Source organism: Bos indicus x Bos taurus, chromosome 2 (assembly GCF_003369695.1).
Source record: "Bos indicus x Bos taurus breed Angus x Brahman F1 hybrid chromosome 2, Bos_hybrid_MaternalHap_v2.0, whole genome shotgun sequence".
Lineage (NCBI taxonomy): Eukaryota > Metazoa > Chordata > Mammalia > Artiodactyla > Bovidae > Bos > Bos indicus x Bos taurus.
This window is the reverse complement of record NC_040077.1, coordinates 132977604-132996151: the sequence shown is the minus strand read 5'-3', so window position 1 is coordinate 132996151 and position 18548 is coordinate 132977604. Positions and strand designations below refer to the sequence as shown.

Below are 18548 nucleotides of genomic sequence, written 5' to 3'. Positions count from 1 at the left end.
TGGCTATTAAAAGTACAATTATCTTACTGAAAAAAAACTCCTGATATTAAAAGGGATCCTCATGGAGTTCAGGCTGAAGACGGGAACGGACGTCCTCAGGGCTGTTGCAGGGCTGCCAGCCCAGCTTCCCGGAGGCCTGCGGGTCCCCTCCTGGTACACGGAGGCACCACCGGCCCGCGCCGGCCGGGGCAAAGGCCTCCCCAAAGGACAGCCTGTGACGAGCCCTAAGAGTGGACTCTTAAGCAAGGGTCTTGAACTTGCTTAGAAACTTAACGTAGCACATGAAGTAGGAAGTGAAGGCTGCTCTAGGAGAGGGGGCACCTCGTGGTCTGAGCTCTCCCAGTTCACCTGACACATGCTTGGAAGGGGATCTTGGAGACGAGCTGCTCATGATAACCTGAGCCAAAGACGGCAAGGCAAGGGTACACAGCAGCTGTGAAACTGTGGCTCGTAAGGAACACGCGCTTGTCATTCGGATGACCCACACCCATCCCTCGTTGTGCCTCTGGTCTTCATCCACGGCTCCTGGCTCACAGATCCCGAGACCCTAGGAGTTTCCTGAGAGTGAGCAGCAACAGCAGCATCTTTTACGATATTCGGTCTCATCTGCGCTTCCTGACATCAATCGCTTCAGGGCCATAAAGGGGAAACAAGTGCCCTGTCACTCACAACAAGCTCTTTCCACCACGGCTGGGTTCATGTGAACGAGGTGAGTTCTGGAAACCACTTCAGGATGGGGCCTGGCTGCCAGGAGCACCAATCACAAATTCCTGGTTTCCAGGCGGTGGGGGAAGAAGGGCTGGAGGTCGAATCAATCACCCGTGAGTTAATCAATCACGCCTTTGTCAGGAAGTCTCCGTGTGTTAGCTGCTCAGTCATATCGGACTCTTTGTGACCCCATGAACTGTAGCCCTCAGGCTCCTCTGTCCGTGGAAGTCTCCTGGGAAGAGTACTGGCATGGATTGTCATTCCCTTCTCTAGGATCTTCCCGACCCAGGGATCAAACCCTGGTCTCCCACATTGCAGGCAGATTCTTTACCGTCTGAGCCACCAGGGAAGCCCAAGGAAGTCTCCGTGAAACCTCACAAAAAATGGGAATCAGAGAGCTTCCAGGCTGAGAAGCCAACCGGCTTCCAGGTGCCACTGTGCAGGGCCCCAAAACTCCACAGGACAGCAGGCCTTGTTTGAGACCTCACCCTGCGGATCTCTTCATCTGGCTGTTGATCTGTGATGTTTAAATGTCCGTTGCAATAAACCTGCAGGCTAATGAGTAAATGGGTTTCTCTGGGTTCGGCGAGCAGCTCTAGTAAATTAATGGACCCCAAGGAAGGGGTCGTGGGAACCTCTGATGTGTAGCCAGTAGGTCAGACGCGCAGTGACAATCTGGACTCGCCTGGAGTCTGAAGGTGTGTCTCAGGGGAGGCGGGCAGGCAGCCGTTTGGGACTGAGCCCTGAACACGCAGCCTGACACTGTCTCCAGGTAGAGTGACGCGCAGGACGCCCTTGCTGGGGTCGCAAAACTGCTGTTGGTGGCATGGGGCGTTACCCCCACCCCCGCCCAGGAGAGTAGCGTCTGTCAAATGTTAATGGGCACGTAAATTACTTGGAGACTTTTATGAAATTGGGGTCTCAATTTGGTAGGTCAGGGTGGGGCCCTCGCTCTCTGGATCTGTGAGCAGCTCTGCGGTGTGCGGTGCTGATGCAGGGCCCTCCTGCACCAGGCTGTGGGCAGGAAGGTGCCACCGAGCTGCAGAGGACGAGGCTCTTGGTGAGCCTGCCTGCCCCGTCAGGCTTGCAGGACCACAGTGACAGGAAACAGCAAAGCAAGGCTTCTCGCCACATCAAAGGAGGCCGAGGTGCAGAGATGCGCTGAGTCCTGAGGACGAGGGTGAGGCCGAGCCTGGAGCCACCTGGTCCCAGCACAGCAGGGAGCTGGCTGGGAAACGGCAGGCAGCATTCAGCCACAGGTACCTCAAACAGCATCTATTTGGAAATGTGAAGTCTGCTTAGGTGGTGAATGAGAACTGAACCAGCTCACCCTGAAGACCAGCGCCCTACAACTTCCTCTACGGAAGTCTCTGACAGCCATGCCGGAGAGCTCTGAACTTGGCTGTGAATGACTACAAAGACTCATTCGTCTGAGTTAATGTGCGGGAACAAAGCCAGAAGGAGCAACGAACCCAGGGATGATGGAAACCGAGACTCAACGTTATCTGTCACGGGCAGAAGGGACGGAGCCCAAAACGCGGGTCCACAGGGAAAACCTCGTTTTAAGAAAGATCAACCACACAGAAACAGAACAGGAAATCCCTGGACTGTCAATAGTTCACAGGAAAGAGGAGGGGGCGGGGTGCCAACCCAGCCAACCGCACACCTGCGGGGCGCCCGCCAAGTGGCAGGGGACCCACCCTGGAGAGCAGGTTCTCTCCTGATGCCACTTCCTGCGGAGGCTGACGTGAAGGAGGGCAGCACGGGGCATCCCATCGGGTTGGGAGATGCCCTCTGAACTCCTCCAACGTGCAGACACTGTGCCTCACGCAGGCTGTGGACAGCTTTAGCCAGACACTCGTTTTTTTTTTTTCTGTATGAGATGAACGGATACTCTGGGGTTTGGAGAGTGCCCTGGTTGGGTGCAGAGTGGAGGATGCTGGTGACTGTCATTCCCTTGTGACCCCATGTCCCTGGGGCGCTGCTGGGGGTGGGGGGGCCGGGAGTGGAGCAGAGAGCAGACGTGACCACCAGGCAGCTGCCGGGGGAGGCTGGTAACTGGCTCGGAGACTGAAGCAGGCTCTCCTCCTTCTGAAGCCCTGCAGCTTCCAGCTCAGCCAGTTCTCTCCTTCTGGGGACCCTGATGGCCAACACCCAGCGGCCTGGTGCTCAGACCCCCTGGCTGCCATTACTGCTCACGCTGCCCACATCGACCACCCCCCCAAACTAAGAAAAGCTGCCCGATTTCACTTCAGGAAACTGACACCCCCTGTTCGTCTAACTCGACCCACAGGTAGTCACGTGACCCTGGCCCCCGGAAGTGATTCTGTTCTGGACAATCAGCCCGAGGCAGCAGGGAGACGCTCTCCCTCAGGATGGCCAGAGGTCGCCAGGCGCCCCCACGCAGAGGTCCAGGGTCCCGCCCACATCACGTGCGTCTGAGACCCCGCTGGGCTTGACGGCGACGGGGCTTTGCAAGTGTGTGAGCTGGCTTGTGTCCGTTTTTGCTTACGCTGGTTAGTTTTACTTCGGCCACCTGCGAGCAGGACTCACGATTAACAGATGAATCCACTCGAAAATGTAACCAGCAGCACATCCCAAACATACAGGAGCACCTTACTGTAAGCACCTTGACCCAAGGGAAAAGTCTCCCATGACTGAGTCTCAGCAATCACCCACAGGCCTGCGGGGCACCCCACTAGTCACAAGGCCACCCCTGGACCCTGTGGGGGCAGCTGCCCACGCATCTCCACACACGGCCAGTGCTGGGGCTGGCCTGGGCACTGCCCACTCGCTCTACCTGTCTGGTAAGGCTGCCTCCGAGGTTCATGGTGCCAGAGCCGGATTTGTTGGTTTGCAGCCACAGCATCACTGTGGAGGTCAGCTTGTAATGGGCGGTGCGACCACTGGACTTCTCCTGCAGGACGAGACAGAGATCAGAACCTTGCTTGTAACCCTGAGCTGAGCCCCAAGGGGCCCCTGAATTCAGGTCATTCGAGCATTCCCTTCCTAAGACCTCACCATGACGTGACCTTGTAAAAATCCCAAACGGTTTTTAAATTTAGGGGTGAATCTGCAATCATGTGTACCCCAATCCTCTGGGGATCTTTTTTATCAGTGACGACTGCACTCCCGACTTATCTCTGTCCACATGGCTATGGGCACTCACAGGAAGCAGCAGGGTTTTACACATCACAACATCGCCTCATTGAGCAGCACCCCAGGGCCAGCTGCGGGGAGCCATACCTGCACCTCCACCACGTGGATGGAGTCCCAACAGCCTTTGATCTTCTTTGATCCATCTCCAGCCTTCTTTATGAGGATCACTCCAGCAAAACCATGATCCAGATCCCAGAGGTAGACAGATGAGACACCACCTTCAAAATACCTGCAGCAAACAGGCCCACATCCTGTTAAACGTTAAGCCCGTCAAATTGCAGATCACCACCCCAGGTCCCGGGGGGGCGCGTGGCCCAGAGCCGTCTGGACGTCCATCTGGGTTTACAGGCCCTCCCTATGGGGGCACCATGGGTGGTTCGAGGCTGTGTCCTGCGCGTCTGCTGGGCAGGGGAGAGGGCGCTGCACCCTCTGGGGCCGGGGGGCGGGTCACAGAAGGAGCACAGAGCAAGGAGTCCTGAGCTGACTCTGAGCCTGAGCTGCCCCTGACGCTAGCTCTGCAGCCTCTGCCAAGCTGGCTCAACGTCTCCAGGCTTCACATCACTTTCAGAGGAAGGATCCGCTAACATGTGTGACATGTAACAGACACTCATTGGGGCTCATTACTATTGAGTCATCGTTACAGTCTGATATTCCTATCTTTTGGGATGGCTACTTTACAGATGAAAAAGAAGAGGGGAAAAAAAAAAAACCCACAGCAACAACGGTCCAGACTCCTCCCACTGAGAGCAGACAGGGCTCTCCTCCTCTCCGGGACGCTCCAGCGCCTGCACACCCCTGGGGTCTATGGGTCTTTCAGAGCACCGGCTGCGACAATGAGGTTGGAACTCAGCCTCCTCTGCAGGTCTGCAGCAATACTGAATCAGAGCTCCTGCTGCTGCTGCTAAGTTGCTTCAGTCGTGTCCAATTCTGTGCGACCCCATAGATGGCAGCCCACCAGGCTCCCCCGTCCCTGGGATTCTCCAGGCAAGAACACTGGAGTGGGTTGCCATTTCCTTCTCCAATGCATGAAAGTGAAGAGTAAAAGTGAAGTCGCTCAGTCGTGTCCAACTCTTCGCGACCCCATGGACTGCAGCCTACCAGGCTCCTCGGTCCATGGGATTTTCCAGGCAAGAGTACTGGAGTGGGTTGCCATTGCCTTCTCCGATCAGAGCTCCTAATTCAGCTCAAATGCAAGAGGCTAAGAAAAAACCAGAGAAGCCAAGAAAATCAGGAGAGGATCCCAAGTCCAAGGGCAGCAGGCAGCGGCTGTGCGTGCAGGCCTGAGGGACTCGGGCAGCGGAGACTTCATGCAGCGACTCCCAACTAAGACTCTGGGAAGAGCTCACCTCTGGCGGCTCACGAATTCTCTACCGGAAAGTCTGTGGCCTCTCTGTCCCCAATTAACCCCGTGTGGATGGTGCGGCAGGCACACTCCAGGTCCCTCCAGCAGGGCCTGGGCCACGCACCGCCTCAGACACAAGCAGCAGGGCAGGCACTGAAGCGTGTGGGCGGGGCGTCAGGCAGACAGGGCCCCACCCCTGCCCGTGCTGTGCACCTACTCGCCCAACGACGACTCATCCACAGCAACAGCTGTGCGAGCTCGGCTGCGGTCTCCTTATGACACCGGGACGCTGTCTACTTTACAGGACTGTTCAGAGATAAAAACAATATGGGAGGACTTCCCTGGGGGTCCCGTGGGTGAGAATCCACCTGCCAACACAGGAGACGCAGGTTCGATTCCTGGTCCAGGAAGATGACCTGGCTTCCTCCACGAGCTGCAGGGGAACTAAGCCTGAGCACCCAACTACCAAGCCCTCGGGCCCTGGAGCCTGTGGGCAGTGAGAAGCAGCACGAGCAGAGAGGCCTCCGCGTGCTGCGACCAGAGAAAGCCCAGAGGCAGCGACAAGACCCCGCACGACCGAAAACACACACTTAACAGAAGATACCCGACCAAGGGTTATCTTCATGACAAGGAAAAAAAACAAACATCTATGTGAATTATACCTCGATGATGGTATTACACAATGACAATATAAATGGTAAATAGTACTCCTTAGAGAACGCGTGTGATGGGTGTGCAACAATTCTTTGTATTCTTGTTTGGATAACTTTGCTATAAATCTGAAACTCTTTCAGACTAAGTTTTTGCACAAAGGCCCCAGCGTGCGATCCACGCCAGGGTGAAACCAGGAGACCAGAGGACAGAAAAGGCAGGTGCCCCCGTGCTGCTGAGCTGCAGGCCCCGGGGCAGCCGGGCTCCCCCGCTTGGGCCCAGCACAGCCCCCTGGGCTGGGCGCCCGCAGCTCCACACCTGGTCTGCTCCCGGAGCCCGCCCTGCCAGGGCCCCTCAGGCAGGCTGCCTGCGCTGCTCATCCCGCACATGTAACAGCTGAGACTCACGGCTTCGTGTCCCCCGGCGAGCCGGCCGTGAGGAAGGGCTGACGGCAGGGGGACATTTGGGGTGCCGGCCCCCGGGCCAAATGTCGGTCAGAAGACCAAGGCGGGGGCAGACTCCGGTCCAGGCCAGGGCAGTGGTGCGGGGAAAGCGCGGGAGAAGGAAGAGAGCTGCCTGGGGGGCCAGTGACCCCCAGGAAACCGGCCGGCACCGGGCACTCGGGGACCCCGCTCAGGACGGCTCTCTCCCTCATTCTAGATCTCTTTCCGAACCCCAAGCAGGTAAGGCTTCTGGCTCAGAGCCCGAGACGCCCCCTCGGCCCACGAGCCACCTGGATCCGGCCTGGCCTGCAGTGGGCTGGGCACACACGGGGCCCCCCTGGATTGCCCCTGGGCCCTCATGCAGGCGAGCGGAAGCCACTCTTTCCAGGGCCCGGCCTGCTCGCTCTCCTGGATTTTGCTCCCTCTCCCCCCTGCATCCACCAGGAAGCAGAGCAGCGCCACTGGGTAGGAGCGGGCAGCCCACAGCAGACCTGCCAACACCCGTCCTGGCGGGACAGGTGGCCGGCTTCCAACGTATGGTTTTCCCTTCTTGTCTGCAAGTCGGGAGAGCAGCCCCACATCAAAAGGGGAAAAAGGGCACCTTTTAAAAAGCAGCTTTTCCGGCGCACAGGCTCTGGCCTCACCTGCCCCCCAGACCAGAGTGCTGTTCGTGCTGGGGCTCAGGCAGGGCAGGGCAAGCCATGCTGGGAGGAAGCCGGCCGAGGGCCTGGCGGATCGATAGCCCCCACCCACATCACCCAGCAAGCGTTTCAGAAGCACCAGGCGGTCTGTGGTCAAGCCCCTCAGTCCGCTCCCTGGGATCCCTGTTTTCTTCCAGAGAAACCACACAGCGGTGTTTGACACGGAAGGCGGGACCGGGCGCTTCTGCTCCCGGCTCCCCATGGGGGCGGCGGCTCCCTGGCGTCTGCACTCCCCCGTGGACCACCCTGGCCGGGGCCCTTTAGGTTCACAACCTGGGGGACACAGGAGGGCGGTACAAGCTTGAGTCTGGTCTCATGGGGGTTGCTATTCTTTCCTCCAAATTAAAAAAAAATAATCGTTACAACGTTGTTCTATGAAAGAGAAATTTAACATTTAGCCCCTAACACCATAAATCAACGTTTCCATAAACCTCATTTTTCCAAACTCCCCTCTGGTCTATGTCCAGACGCTTGCTTTGTATGTAACTGGAAGCACAGCAAGGGGACGGGGCTGGGCTTGGCTTTTCCCCACTTGGCGGGAATCACGCGCACCTTCGTGGGGCGACGTGATCGCCAGAACTGGTTTTAACAGCGGGGACGGTACTACGGCGGGTGGTGTCCGAATCTGCCGTCCACCTGACTTTTAATAACGCAATGGCGGCAGCTGCACCCCAGGGGCTCAAGCGCGGACTCGCGTTCCACTCCACCTAAAGGGACCTCCGGGGACTTGTGTAGCTGCGAGCCTCGACCTGACGCTCCAAGACAGAAGGCACAGGGATGAGCGAGCAGGCAGGGCTGGCTCAGCACCGCCCACAACGCTGGCCGCTGGGGCAAGGTGCCTGTGGGGCACAGACAGCCCGCGTCCCACGGTTTACGGCCCAGCTCTGCGCGCGCATTAATTAAAAGAAGGGACCTCAACAGGTTTTTGGAAACTTATTCCTGCCTACCTTACTTTGATCATAATGACATGAAACGGGGGGAAAAATAATTTTTATGTGGTTCACATTTATGAGTCTTTACATAAAGGCTTTTGTGGGCATTTTAAGAATGTGCTAAAATGTGTCTGAAACCACATAAAGCATCTGAGGAGCCGCCGCCAGCACCAACAGCGCACACGTGGAAGCACTTTGCCGCCTCTGTGTGTTTAACGAGTCAAGTAGTATCAATATTGTTTAAACGCCAGCATGCCATTTCAATAAGGCGGCTCCCCATTGCTGGGGACGTGAATGGGGTTCGCCCGGCGGCCTGTGCTCTGACCTGGTTCCGTCGGGGACATCGGGGACCCCGTCACCGGGGAGGGTGGACAGGCCCAGGATCGCGGCCACGGCCCCGCTGAGCTGAGTGCGACGGAAATGGTCCCCAGTCAAGTGGGCTACCTGGGGAACATCGTTAAAATGCAGATGCCCCGAACTGAACCCCTTGGGCTTCTCTAAGGCCTTCAGGGAGTGAGGGCTGAAACCCACACATGTGGTAAGGCTCAGTCAGTCGGTGGGGACATGGTGAAGAAGCCGCCGTGGAAAGATGAGCCAGGAAACCCTGGGTCCTTCACATCCCAGGATCATCAGGAGTAGGGGATGGGAGAGCAGCCCAGACCAGCCCAGGAACAAGAGGAAAACGCGGCTTTGCAGTCCACTTGAGAGGGAGCTCTGTCAACCATGGGCTCCCAGTCTCGGTGGCTTTCAAGACCACCCCGGCTGAGATGAACATTTCTTAAGGCAAACGTAGCCATCCGGAGCTCAGACAGCAGGGACTACAGTCAAGGGGCACCTGGGCTGGCTCTGTAAGTCCCACTGTCTGAAAAACACCATGCTGACTACAACCAGGTTTCATAAACTTCAAAAAGGCCGAGCCCCCAGGAGCTAGGAGTCGCAGGCAAGCCCTCGGGTGGCGGGCCGCTGACCTGCACAGCCAGTCGCGGCGGAGCGCCTGGGTGGTGGCCTCTTCATCCGTGAGCCCCTGCACCGGGTCAGTGAGGCACCCGGTGTGTCCGGACTCCATTCTCCCCAGAGAGCCATTCCTCCCCCTGAAATGCCCTCCTCCACTGGGCCAGAGTCAGGGTCACACATACAGGTTCTATGACCGTAAGTCTCCAACCTCAGGACTTCTGGGGAGGAGAAGAGAAAAAGAGAAAAATGTAATACTTCACTCTCAAAATGATCTACTTCATCAAAGAAAGGAATAAGAAATAACCAACTATTCTGACTCCCTGAGCTTTATGGGGTGTTTGAGGCTGAGGTGTGCGTGGAGACGGGGATGGAAACTCGGCTCAGGAATCTGGGCTGTGACCCACCTTGGCCAACATGGGGCCACGCGTGTAACAGGAAAGGCGGGACTGGATGGGCTTCAAGGCTGGCCTCCCTCCCTCCCGTCAAATCGCCCCCTGGGAGCTGGGCTGGACTCAGCTCTAACGCAGAGGCCCCAGCAAGTGACAATCACACGCCACGACCCGCACGCAAGAGTCACAGCCGGCACAGCTCTGTGGGCACAGGCCCTTCGTGGCTTCACTCCAACGTGCGGGCCCTCAGCTGGGAGCGGGCGAGGCCGTGGGTCTCTGGCAGGGCGATGACTCCCCCCACCCCGGAGGTGGAGGACGTGGGTCACCCCCAGACCCAGACTGGTCGGGGGAGGGGCCAGCACAAGGCCCCGCCCCCAGGTGCTGGGCTGAGCGCTGCTCAAGCTGGCGTCCTTAAGTAAAGCCGGGAGGAACAAGGGGGACGCGTGGGGCGCCCGTGCGGCGCTCTCATTCCTCAGGTAGAAACGCTGGCCCTGACGACGCTCCAGGATCTGGAGGCTGCGGGAGGGCTGGTGTGAGGGCGGCTCCGAGAGCTGCGTGCAGCCTCCTAACCCCTTGTCCCATGCACTGGGACTCGGCTCACACGCCTCCAGGGACGGTCAGTTCTGCCATGGTTTTCAGAACCCCTGCCCACGGCCTCGGGGCAGGTTTGCGGTGTGAACGCCTCCAGCACACACAGGTGCCGACGGGCCGATGGGCTCAGGCACACGCCGCTTTAAGGCCGGGTGCGCTCAGCGGCGCACACCTGCACGGTGCCTGTGGTGCTTTACGGCCTCTTTACAAGCCTTTTGCTTTTGTCCTTGAAGAGGGATGACGAAGGCCTCGCTGGGAACAACGGCCCTCGTATCTGACCGTGCCCCCGCGAGCACCTTCAGTCACTTTAGGCTGCCCGGGAAAATGCCGCCCTCCCTGAGGGGACGTGGACAGTCAAGGTCTTCCTGAGTTTCAGAGCCGCTGCCCGAAGGCTGTCAGCTGTGTCACAGGCTTTGCGTACGTCATCTTAGAGCTAAAATCACGGACACCCAGGGAGAGAAAGGAATGCACTCATCACACAGCAGAGGAGGGGAAGCTGGAGGCCCCAGAACCGTGCCTGTTCCGCTGGCCCGGGTTCAGCCTGTGAGGATGGACTCAGGTAAGCTCATCGCCCCACGCAGCTGCCTCAAGGTGGAGGAGCAGTCAGGGCAGGGAGGAAGGGGTCTCCAGGAGTCAGGCGGCACTGGGCACCCCACACAGGGAGCTCTAGAAAGGAGGGCCTTCCACTTGCAGGGGGCAGCAGGGGTTGCTGGCTGAGCCTCTGTGAGACCCCCGGCCTGGACACCTGCACAGAACTGCTTCCCGGGGAGCCCGGGAGGACCAGGGAGCTCTGCCAGTGGGAGGAGATCCTTGCTTCACCCCAACACGTGCAGCCACAAAGCCTGCCACGTGACCCTGGAGGAGCCGGTCCCTGACGCTGACCGGGGATCTGTCTGCAAACGGAGTTGTTTCCGCACGCTCCTGTTTTCCATTTAACTTTCTTCCAGCAGAGGACAATCAATGAGTGCCAAGGCATGCAGGCCCTGGGCATGGCGTGGGGACCAGGCAAAGCAGACCAAGTGGCTGGGCTGTCACTGGGCTCCAGGCTGGGAGCAGTGGGCGGCCGTCTGGACCCCGCCTGCAGGGCCTCGGGGCACCTCCACTGATGCCCCCGCCTCTGAAACTTACAGCACGAGAGCAGGAAGCGACTCAACTCCCCCCAGGTGGACAGGCTTCTCCTCGCTTGCCTCCCACAGGATCAGAGTGTGCAGCTGAGGCGAGCCTGACTTTCTCCCTTAGCTGCTTCCTGCACCCTCACCCCAGCCCAAGTCCACAGGCAGGGCAGGTCCTCAGAGGCCCTCCGATGGACGCGCGGCTGAAGATGCGAAGAATGTACGTGGAAGCTCAAACACTAACTACGCTGCCAGCGTGCTCAGAGCCAGACGTGACTTCCCCCCTCCAGCCCTCTGTCCCCACAGCACAGGATCTGCAGCAGGGGGAGGCGTGGCAGGGCCTCCATGCACAGAGAGGCCCTCCACCTCTGGGCAGGGACCCCCCGGACGAATCAAAGGGGCAGACGGCGAGGGTGAGGGCCGAGGCAGGCAGTCCAGGCCTCACCTTCCCGAGAACGTTTCTGAATACTTCTGTGACCTCAGCTCACGCTGCTCACTGCTCTCACCCGTCTCCCACCTGGTCTCTCATTCTGGAGACCTAGGGAGCTTGGACCGGCCGTCTCTGGGGAGGGGGACACAGGGTAACCTCAGGCCACAGGTGCCGCGGTCAGTCCAGGAGGAGCCTGGGTCAGGGTCTGCCTCTCTAGCCTGCAGAGCCTTGGGGGACGGCGGAGGTCATACAGTGAGCACTGTCCAATGTACTCTAGGACCCGCAGCCCCTTCCCCAGGTGCGGAGGACGACACCCCGGCCACGCCGCACAAGGGCCTCTGCAGCTCTCACCACCGTCCGGTCCTGGCGGCCCACGCTCTCCCGCCTCAGCAGCAAGCCCCTCGGCTCAGAGAAGCCCACCCGCTCCTCCTCCTCTGGTTACACAGCCTGGACTGGCTACCCACGACCACCTGAGGCTCCGCGATGCGCCAGGAGGACTCACTGGACTCAGAAAAGCCAGGCTCGCGGCCCCGCATCACTCCAGGGAAAGGAGAAAGCAGAGGTCATGGAGGGAACCAGGTGCGGGCTCCCAAGACGCCCCTGGCTCCCGGCACCGAGCCACGTGGGGTGCCCTCAGGTCCCAGCGATGGGCCGCGGAGCCCCCCAGTCTCAACGCCCGCTGCTCTTCCTGGTGAGCCCTCTGCCTTGTACACAGGCTCTGGGAGGGAGGCTGCAGCTCAGCACAAACCACAGTGTCTACATGACAGTCTCTGCACCGTGACCATTCCTATCAGGGAGCATAGGAAGCCCCCCAAGTCCGAGTTCCCGGAGGCCAGCCCAGGAAGCGCGGCCTCCGGCTTGTGATGCCGGGACGTCCCCTGCGACAGGGACGCCGCTCTGGGCCCCCATGGCCCCGCTGTGGGTGCTCTCCCCGCCGCAGCGCCCGCGTTTCGGTCTCTCTTAGCGCTTACCAAGAGAGTCCTTAGAGCCTCGGTTCACTCCGTTCCCTGGGGACCCCTCGCCCACGTGGCACCCGCATCGCTGAGAGCACCGCAAGGTCTCGGGAAACACTGTAGGCTCGGTCACAAGGACTGCCTCCCGTCACCGCACACGGCGACCACTGCAGCCCGCTGCTGAAGCAGACCTCCTTGGGGCCTCACTGAGCGCTGGGGCCGGGCCGCACTGGAGCCTGCAGCCTCCTGAGCGCGGCCCGCTGTCCACCACGTGTGCACTCACCCCACGGCCACAACCGCAAACCCACCCGACCTAAGACCGCCCCACACGGGACTGCTGCCCAATGAGGATGATTCCGTTACCCTCGAGGGGCCAAGTGGACACAGGGGAGCCTTGGGAGGGGAACAGCACCCCCCACCAAGACAGGCACGGCTCAGTGAGACAAGGAAACAGAGGCTCAGCAAGTGGACCCCTGGCCCACCGTCAGCGAGCAAGGTCACAACAGAGAACTGAGGCCCGGCCTCCTCCACAGCACAGCTCCGCCCCGCTCTGCAGCCGGACCTGGACACAGTCGTGGGGTCAGAGCCAGCTCCTGGGAGGTATCCAGGCCCACCCACCCCCGTCGCCTGCTTCCCAGACTTCTGCTGGGCTTCCCAGGTGGCACTAGCGGTAAAGACCCGGCCCGCCAGTGCAGGAGACGAGACGCAGGTGTGACCCCCGGGTCGGGAAGAGCCCCTGGAGGAGGGCATGGCAGCCCACCCCAATATTCTTGCCTGGAGAATCCCACGGACAGAGGAGCCTGGCGGGCTACAGCTGTGGGGCCGCAGAGTGGGACACGACTGAGTGAGCACACGCACGCACACTTCTGCTACTTCCACTTCAGCAGCCAGCCTCCCGCTGCCACCTACGAGTCCCGTCGGGACAGACACAGACTCTCGGGCCCAACGCTCACGTCCCAGGAAGAGGTGGCCCCTTGGGGCCCAGGGTGCGAGGTCTCAGCTTTGAAGACACAAGAAACCTGGGCAACAGACTTTCCCCTGGACGCCCTGCACTCGCCGGCTGGTGCTGCTCAAGCACCATCTGACGGAGGCCCGGGGGAGGGAAGGGAGGCCGGAAGGACGGAAACAGCCAGAACTGTAAGGCGGGCCCCAGGGCAGCGAGAGGAGGCAGAGGACCGCGGCCGCTGCCACGAGAGGCTCGCGGGCCCCGCGCCTGCCACGGGGGCGCCAGCCTCGTTTCACTCTGTAAACTTCTTCCAGACAAGAGAGGCTGATTAGAAAACCTAATTAAAGCGTTTGAAGATTATCTAGGACCCAAAGCAAGAAGAACACAAAGTGCCCCCCGCCCTGCGCCTCCGCACCCCCGACCCTGGCCTTCATTAAGCTTTGATTTCAATCAATTGCACACCCACTAAAATTAACTTATAAGGCCAATAAATTGCAACCGCATGTTCGAAGGTATTATCTGCTGCGAGCCAAGAGCCGAGGATTGCAGAGCGTGGGGCAAGCTGTCTGGCACACATGGGAGCAATCACGTCTGAGAGAAAGCAGTGCCAGGCCCTGGGTTACAACATCTGGGCTCGGAAGAGCCCGGGCTGACCGAGGGCCCAGTGTGGAAGCCAGAGCGGGAAAGGTTCCCCTCTTCCCTGGGAACCTGGGAACGCAAAGCGCTGACCGTGGGGTGTGCGGCAGCCTGCTGGTGGCTCACACCGCAAAAGAGATGCTTCTCTGGCAGCAGCAAGCGCCAACCTCTGCTAGGCCTCCCTCAGGGAGATGGCTCACTGGGCCATCCCAGGCCCGGGCCTGAGAAAGCAGAGATGGCTCTGCCAGGAAAGCAGCGTCCCCGTGAGCCAAGTGCCTGAGAGGTGGCCCTTTCCGCTCCCTCTCCTGGCGCCCAGAGGCTGCTGGGGCTGGAGACCACCTGGGGGCGTGGTGGGGAAGACTGGGAGCCGCTGGGATGTTGGTGGCCAGGGCGGGAGGGCCTGGGAAGGGGAGTGATGACATTCCAGACTGGCGAGCAGACGATGGCCTCCCCCAGTGCAAGCACTCCAGCAAAGCCCGCCTGTCATCTCCTGAGGGTTTTCAGCAAATGAGCTGTTCATCTAAAATCAGAGCTGTGCAATCAGCGGCTGCTCAACAGTTACTCTCCTGGGAAAGTTTCCCTCCAGGATCCCTCTCTGTCACTAGCGATAGCAAAGCAGCAAAGCAGTAACTGTGGAAGGGATGGGAGGGACAGAAGGCGGCAAGGAGCCAGGAGGAGCGAGGAACCGGGCTTCACGGGAACCAGGCAGGACCCCGGCTCGGCTCTCTGGGCCCCCAGGCACCTCGTGCCCGCTGTGGGAAAGCAGGCACGCTCCCGCTGCTGGCACTTCTAAGCCACGCTGCAGAAACCCCGCCCACAGGTGGAGAGGGGGTACCCAGAGGTGCAAGCCAGAGGGCCTGCTCGTCAGTCCGGTCCCGGCCTGGCCTCTCACTCAGACCGTATCACAATTCGACGTGCCGCTGACTCATCCTAATCCCTACAGAGTCAGAACCTCGATGGCCAGGCGATGCAAGCCCGGAGCCCGAGCACAAAAGCCAAGGCCTTCCTCCAGGAAGACGGTGATGGAACCTCCAGCCTCCATAGCAGAGAGACACCTCTGGGGGCTGGCGAGCCCCTCTCTCCAGGAAGGCAGGCCGGCCTGCTGGGGCCCAGGACACCTGGCCAGGCCGTGGCTCAGCTCCACCTCCACGCTCACTGCGGTCTCCTTCCCCGCATCTTGTTAGGAGAACGCCAGGATGCAGAAGGCTGGGGGACCGGGGCTGGGAACCAGGAGCTGTCTTCACTTCCACGGCCACAGGTTCAGGCTGAAGACATAAGCCAGATGAGGGCCCCGGAGCGCGGAATGGCAGGGAAGGGCGCCTTTGGCCCGTTTTTTTTTTCTTTGGTTGATTCCCCAGTCCTTAGATGACGACCAGCCTCTGTGAGTGGGAGTTCGGTGCACCTTCCTGGTGTAGACGAGGGCCCTTCCTGCTGGGAGCCACAGAACAAGGAGCGCCTGGAGGCGCCTCACAGCACGAGGGGTTCCAAGCCTGAGGGCAGTGTCCAGTCCCTTGGGGGTGGGGGGTGGTGGTCGAGAGGCCAGAGCACAAGGCAAACCCAGTTCTAGTTTTGTGACCCACCAGGATCCCAGAATTCAGGAACAGCAGGGGGTAAAGTCCGGGTGAGCACAGTGGACTGCCTGCGTGTTGAGGTCCTCAGTCCCCAGGGGCACAGGCCTGCAGTCCACCCCCTGGAGCCACGGGCACCAGCCTCTCCTGGCGGAGGCCCTGCAATCACTCGCTTCCCTCTGGGTCTGCCCAAGGCTCCAGGTGCCTGTCTGCAAGCCCAGGACACGGGCCATCTCCTCAGCCCCTCAGGCAGTGGCTCAGCGACAGAGCCAGCGGACGCGAGGCAGTGTTGGGGGAGCCTCCCCTCAGAGTGACCTTCTGCCTGAGCCTGTTTGCTGACGTGTAAGGAAGGCAAGTGTTGGAGAAGACTCTTGAGAGTCCCTTGGACTGCAAGGAGATCCAACCAGGCCATCCTAAAGGAGATCAGTCCTGAGTGTTCATTGGAAGGACTGATGTTGAAGCTGAAACTCCAATACTTTGGCCACCTCGTGTGAAGAGCTGACTCATTAGAAAAGACCTTGATGCTGGGAAAGATTGACGGCAGGAGGACAAGGGGATGACAGAGGTTGAGATGGCTGGATGGCATCACCAACTCAATGGACATGGGTTTGGGTGGACCCCGGGAGTTGGTGATGGACAGGGAGGCCTGGCGTGCTGCGGTTCATGGGGTCCCAAAAGGTCGGACACGACTGAGCCACTGAACTGAACTGAAGCAAGTTAGGTGGAAGGCTCCATGGAGGAGCGCTGTGGTTTCCTTCACTGTGTGTGTGTGTGTGTGTGTGTGTGTGTGTGTGTGTGCGCGCGTGTGTGCGTGCACACACTCAGTTGTGTCCAACTCTTTGCAGCCCCATGGACTGTAGCCTGCCAGGCTCCTCTGTCCACGGGATTCTCCAGGTAAGAATGCTGGAGTGGTTGCCATTTCCTCCTCCAGGGGATCTTCCAGACCCAGGGACTGAAGATTGAAACCACGTCTATCGCGTCTCCTGCAACGGCAGGCAGATTGTTATCGAGAACGCCACGGTGACAGCAGAGGAGTCTTCTTGCTGTGGGGAGAGGCCTAGACTAGGGAGGGGCAGGAACGAAGGCCAGGATGAAAGGCGAGGCCATGGCCCCAGGAAACCTGCAGTGACCACTGGCCTGCGCTGACCAAGGCAGGGGTGAGGCCTCCAAGCCCTGGGCTGATCTCTGTCTGCCCCAGAACCACAGCGCGGAGAGTTCAAGGTCACTAATGTGACATCTGACAACCCACAGGGCACTCTGACAACAGGAAGTGGGCAAGATACTAGGGGATGGGGGGTAGGAGGGGAAAAGAAGGAAAGAAAGAAAAAGGAGACTTGGATTCATAATTATTAAACGAGAAATGGGTTGGCTCAGCAACTGGGGAAATGGTCCTGACATGGGCCTCAGGAGTGGTTGTCCCAGAGCACTGAAGACTCTGGCCACCCAACGACAACTCCCACCACGGTCCCTCTGGGGGCCTGGGACTGCTGTGATGGGATGACCAGGCCGCCCCCACATACGAGGGAATGAAAGGCCCCCTGCCCTTCCCTGTGGGTGCCGCCTGGAGGCCATGGACCGTCTCCTCCCACCTAGAAGAGCACTCTGATTCACTGGGGGCAGAGCAGCATCCTCCGGGCCCGGACCCCAGCCCTACAGACCGTCCCAGAGCCCCAGGGGTGGCTCCAGGCCCGGACCCCAGCCCTACAGACCGTCCCAGAACCTCAGGGGCGGCTCCAGGCCCAGACCCCACCTCTACAGACCCTCCCAGAACCCCAGGGGCGGCTCTGGGCCGGGACACCACCTCTCCAGACCGTCCAAGAACCTCAGGGGCGGCGGCTCTGGGCCGGGACACCACCTCTCCAGACCGTCCAAGAACCTCAGGGGCGGCAGCTCTGGGCCCAGATTCCACCTCTCCAGACCATCCCAGAACCTCAGGGCCGGCTTGTCCTGTGAGGTCCCCTCTGGGTGCAGGAAGCTGCCCTGCCACCCCTCCTCACTTCCCCATAGGTCAGCTCCCCTTCAGAGGGGAGCACAGGCAACGCGCACAGGCCCACAGAGATACGGGTCATCAAGGCGGAAAGCCCCTTCACGGGGGACTCTGCCCAGGCGGGGGAACCTTCTCAGGAGGCGGTGCGGAGAGTTAGACCTGGGGGATGAACCAGCTCCTGCAGATTCCCAGAGGTTTAACCGCCTAGAGGACCTCCCTGAGCAGGGACCTCATGGCCTGGTAGACAACTCCCACGTACCCTACAGAGCCACTGTTCCGACAGGGAAGCCTTGTGAAGGGGGATGGGGAAATGCTCTACCGTATGAGGCCCAACGAGGCCTCACAGAAGGCACACGCTGAACAGACCGCACATCATTATACACGTGAAGCAGCGAGCCAGCAGGCAGGAGGGAGCAGTCAGAGAGGACACGGGCCTCTTCCCAGGCCTGCCCCGCCCCCACTCCACGGCAGCACGAGGGGAGCAGCACACGCGGATCACGGTACCCAGGAAGTCGCCACTCGAAGGCTCACGCCTACCAGCAATCAGAACTGGCCTTGTTCTGCTCCTCGAAGGACCCGAAAGCCACCCTGCCTGGCTGCCCCTTCCCGCCCGGGCACCAGAGCCCAGGCCAGCTCCCGGACAGGTGCTCCGACCCCGCCACGCAAACCCCGGGCACTCTCTGTCCCATCACCCTCTCAGCACCGACCCACTCTCGCTCTATCGTCTGTGTATCCTCAGCGGACGCACCACGCAAGCAAGGATGTGGTCATCTGGACTCAGGGCCGGAGCCCTAGGACTTGGCGAGCATCTGGCTTGTGTCAAACAGGCCAATGCTGGTCAAGTAAATGAGTTAAGTTTTGCACTCTGAGTTGGATAAGGATGGTTTTAAACCGGAATAGAACATGTGAAATATGCCCCTGGCTCGGTGAACCTGGTGAGAGACTTCACCTCTCTGCATCTGTCACTTCCTCTGTAGAACGGGGAGAACCCTCTTGCACAGGCCGATGTGAAGATTCGGTGAGACCGAGAGAGGCAGCGGACGCCA

At 60.0% G+C, this 18548-nt stretch overlaps 1 protein-coding gene across 5 annotated transcripts in view; it reads right to left on the bottom strand.

Annotated features, from left to right (window-relative positions):
- The window catches only part of CAPZB (capping actin protein of muscle Z-line subunit beta), a 138751-nt gene that overhangs the window by 13270 nt on the left and 106933 nt on the right, over positions 1-18548 (bottom strand). For all 5 annotated transcript variants that reach the window (XM_027521951.1, XM_027521959.1, XM_027521933.1 and 2 more), the window contains exons 5-6: positions 3955-4096; positions 3509-3625 (exon numbers count right to left, since the gene is read on the bottom strand). In XM_027521951.1, coding sequence (XP_027377752.1) covers positions 3509-3625; positions 3955-4096 — 259 coding nt within the window. The remainder of the gene's footprint in view (positions 1-3508; positions 3626-3954; positions 4097-18548) is intronic.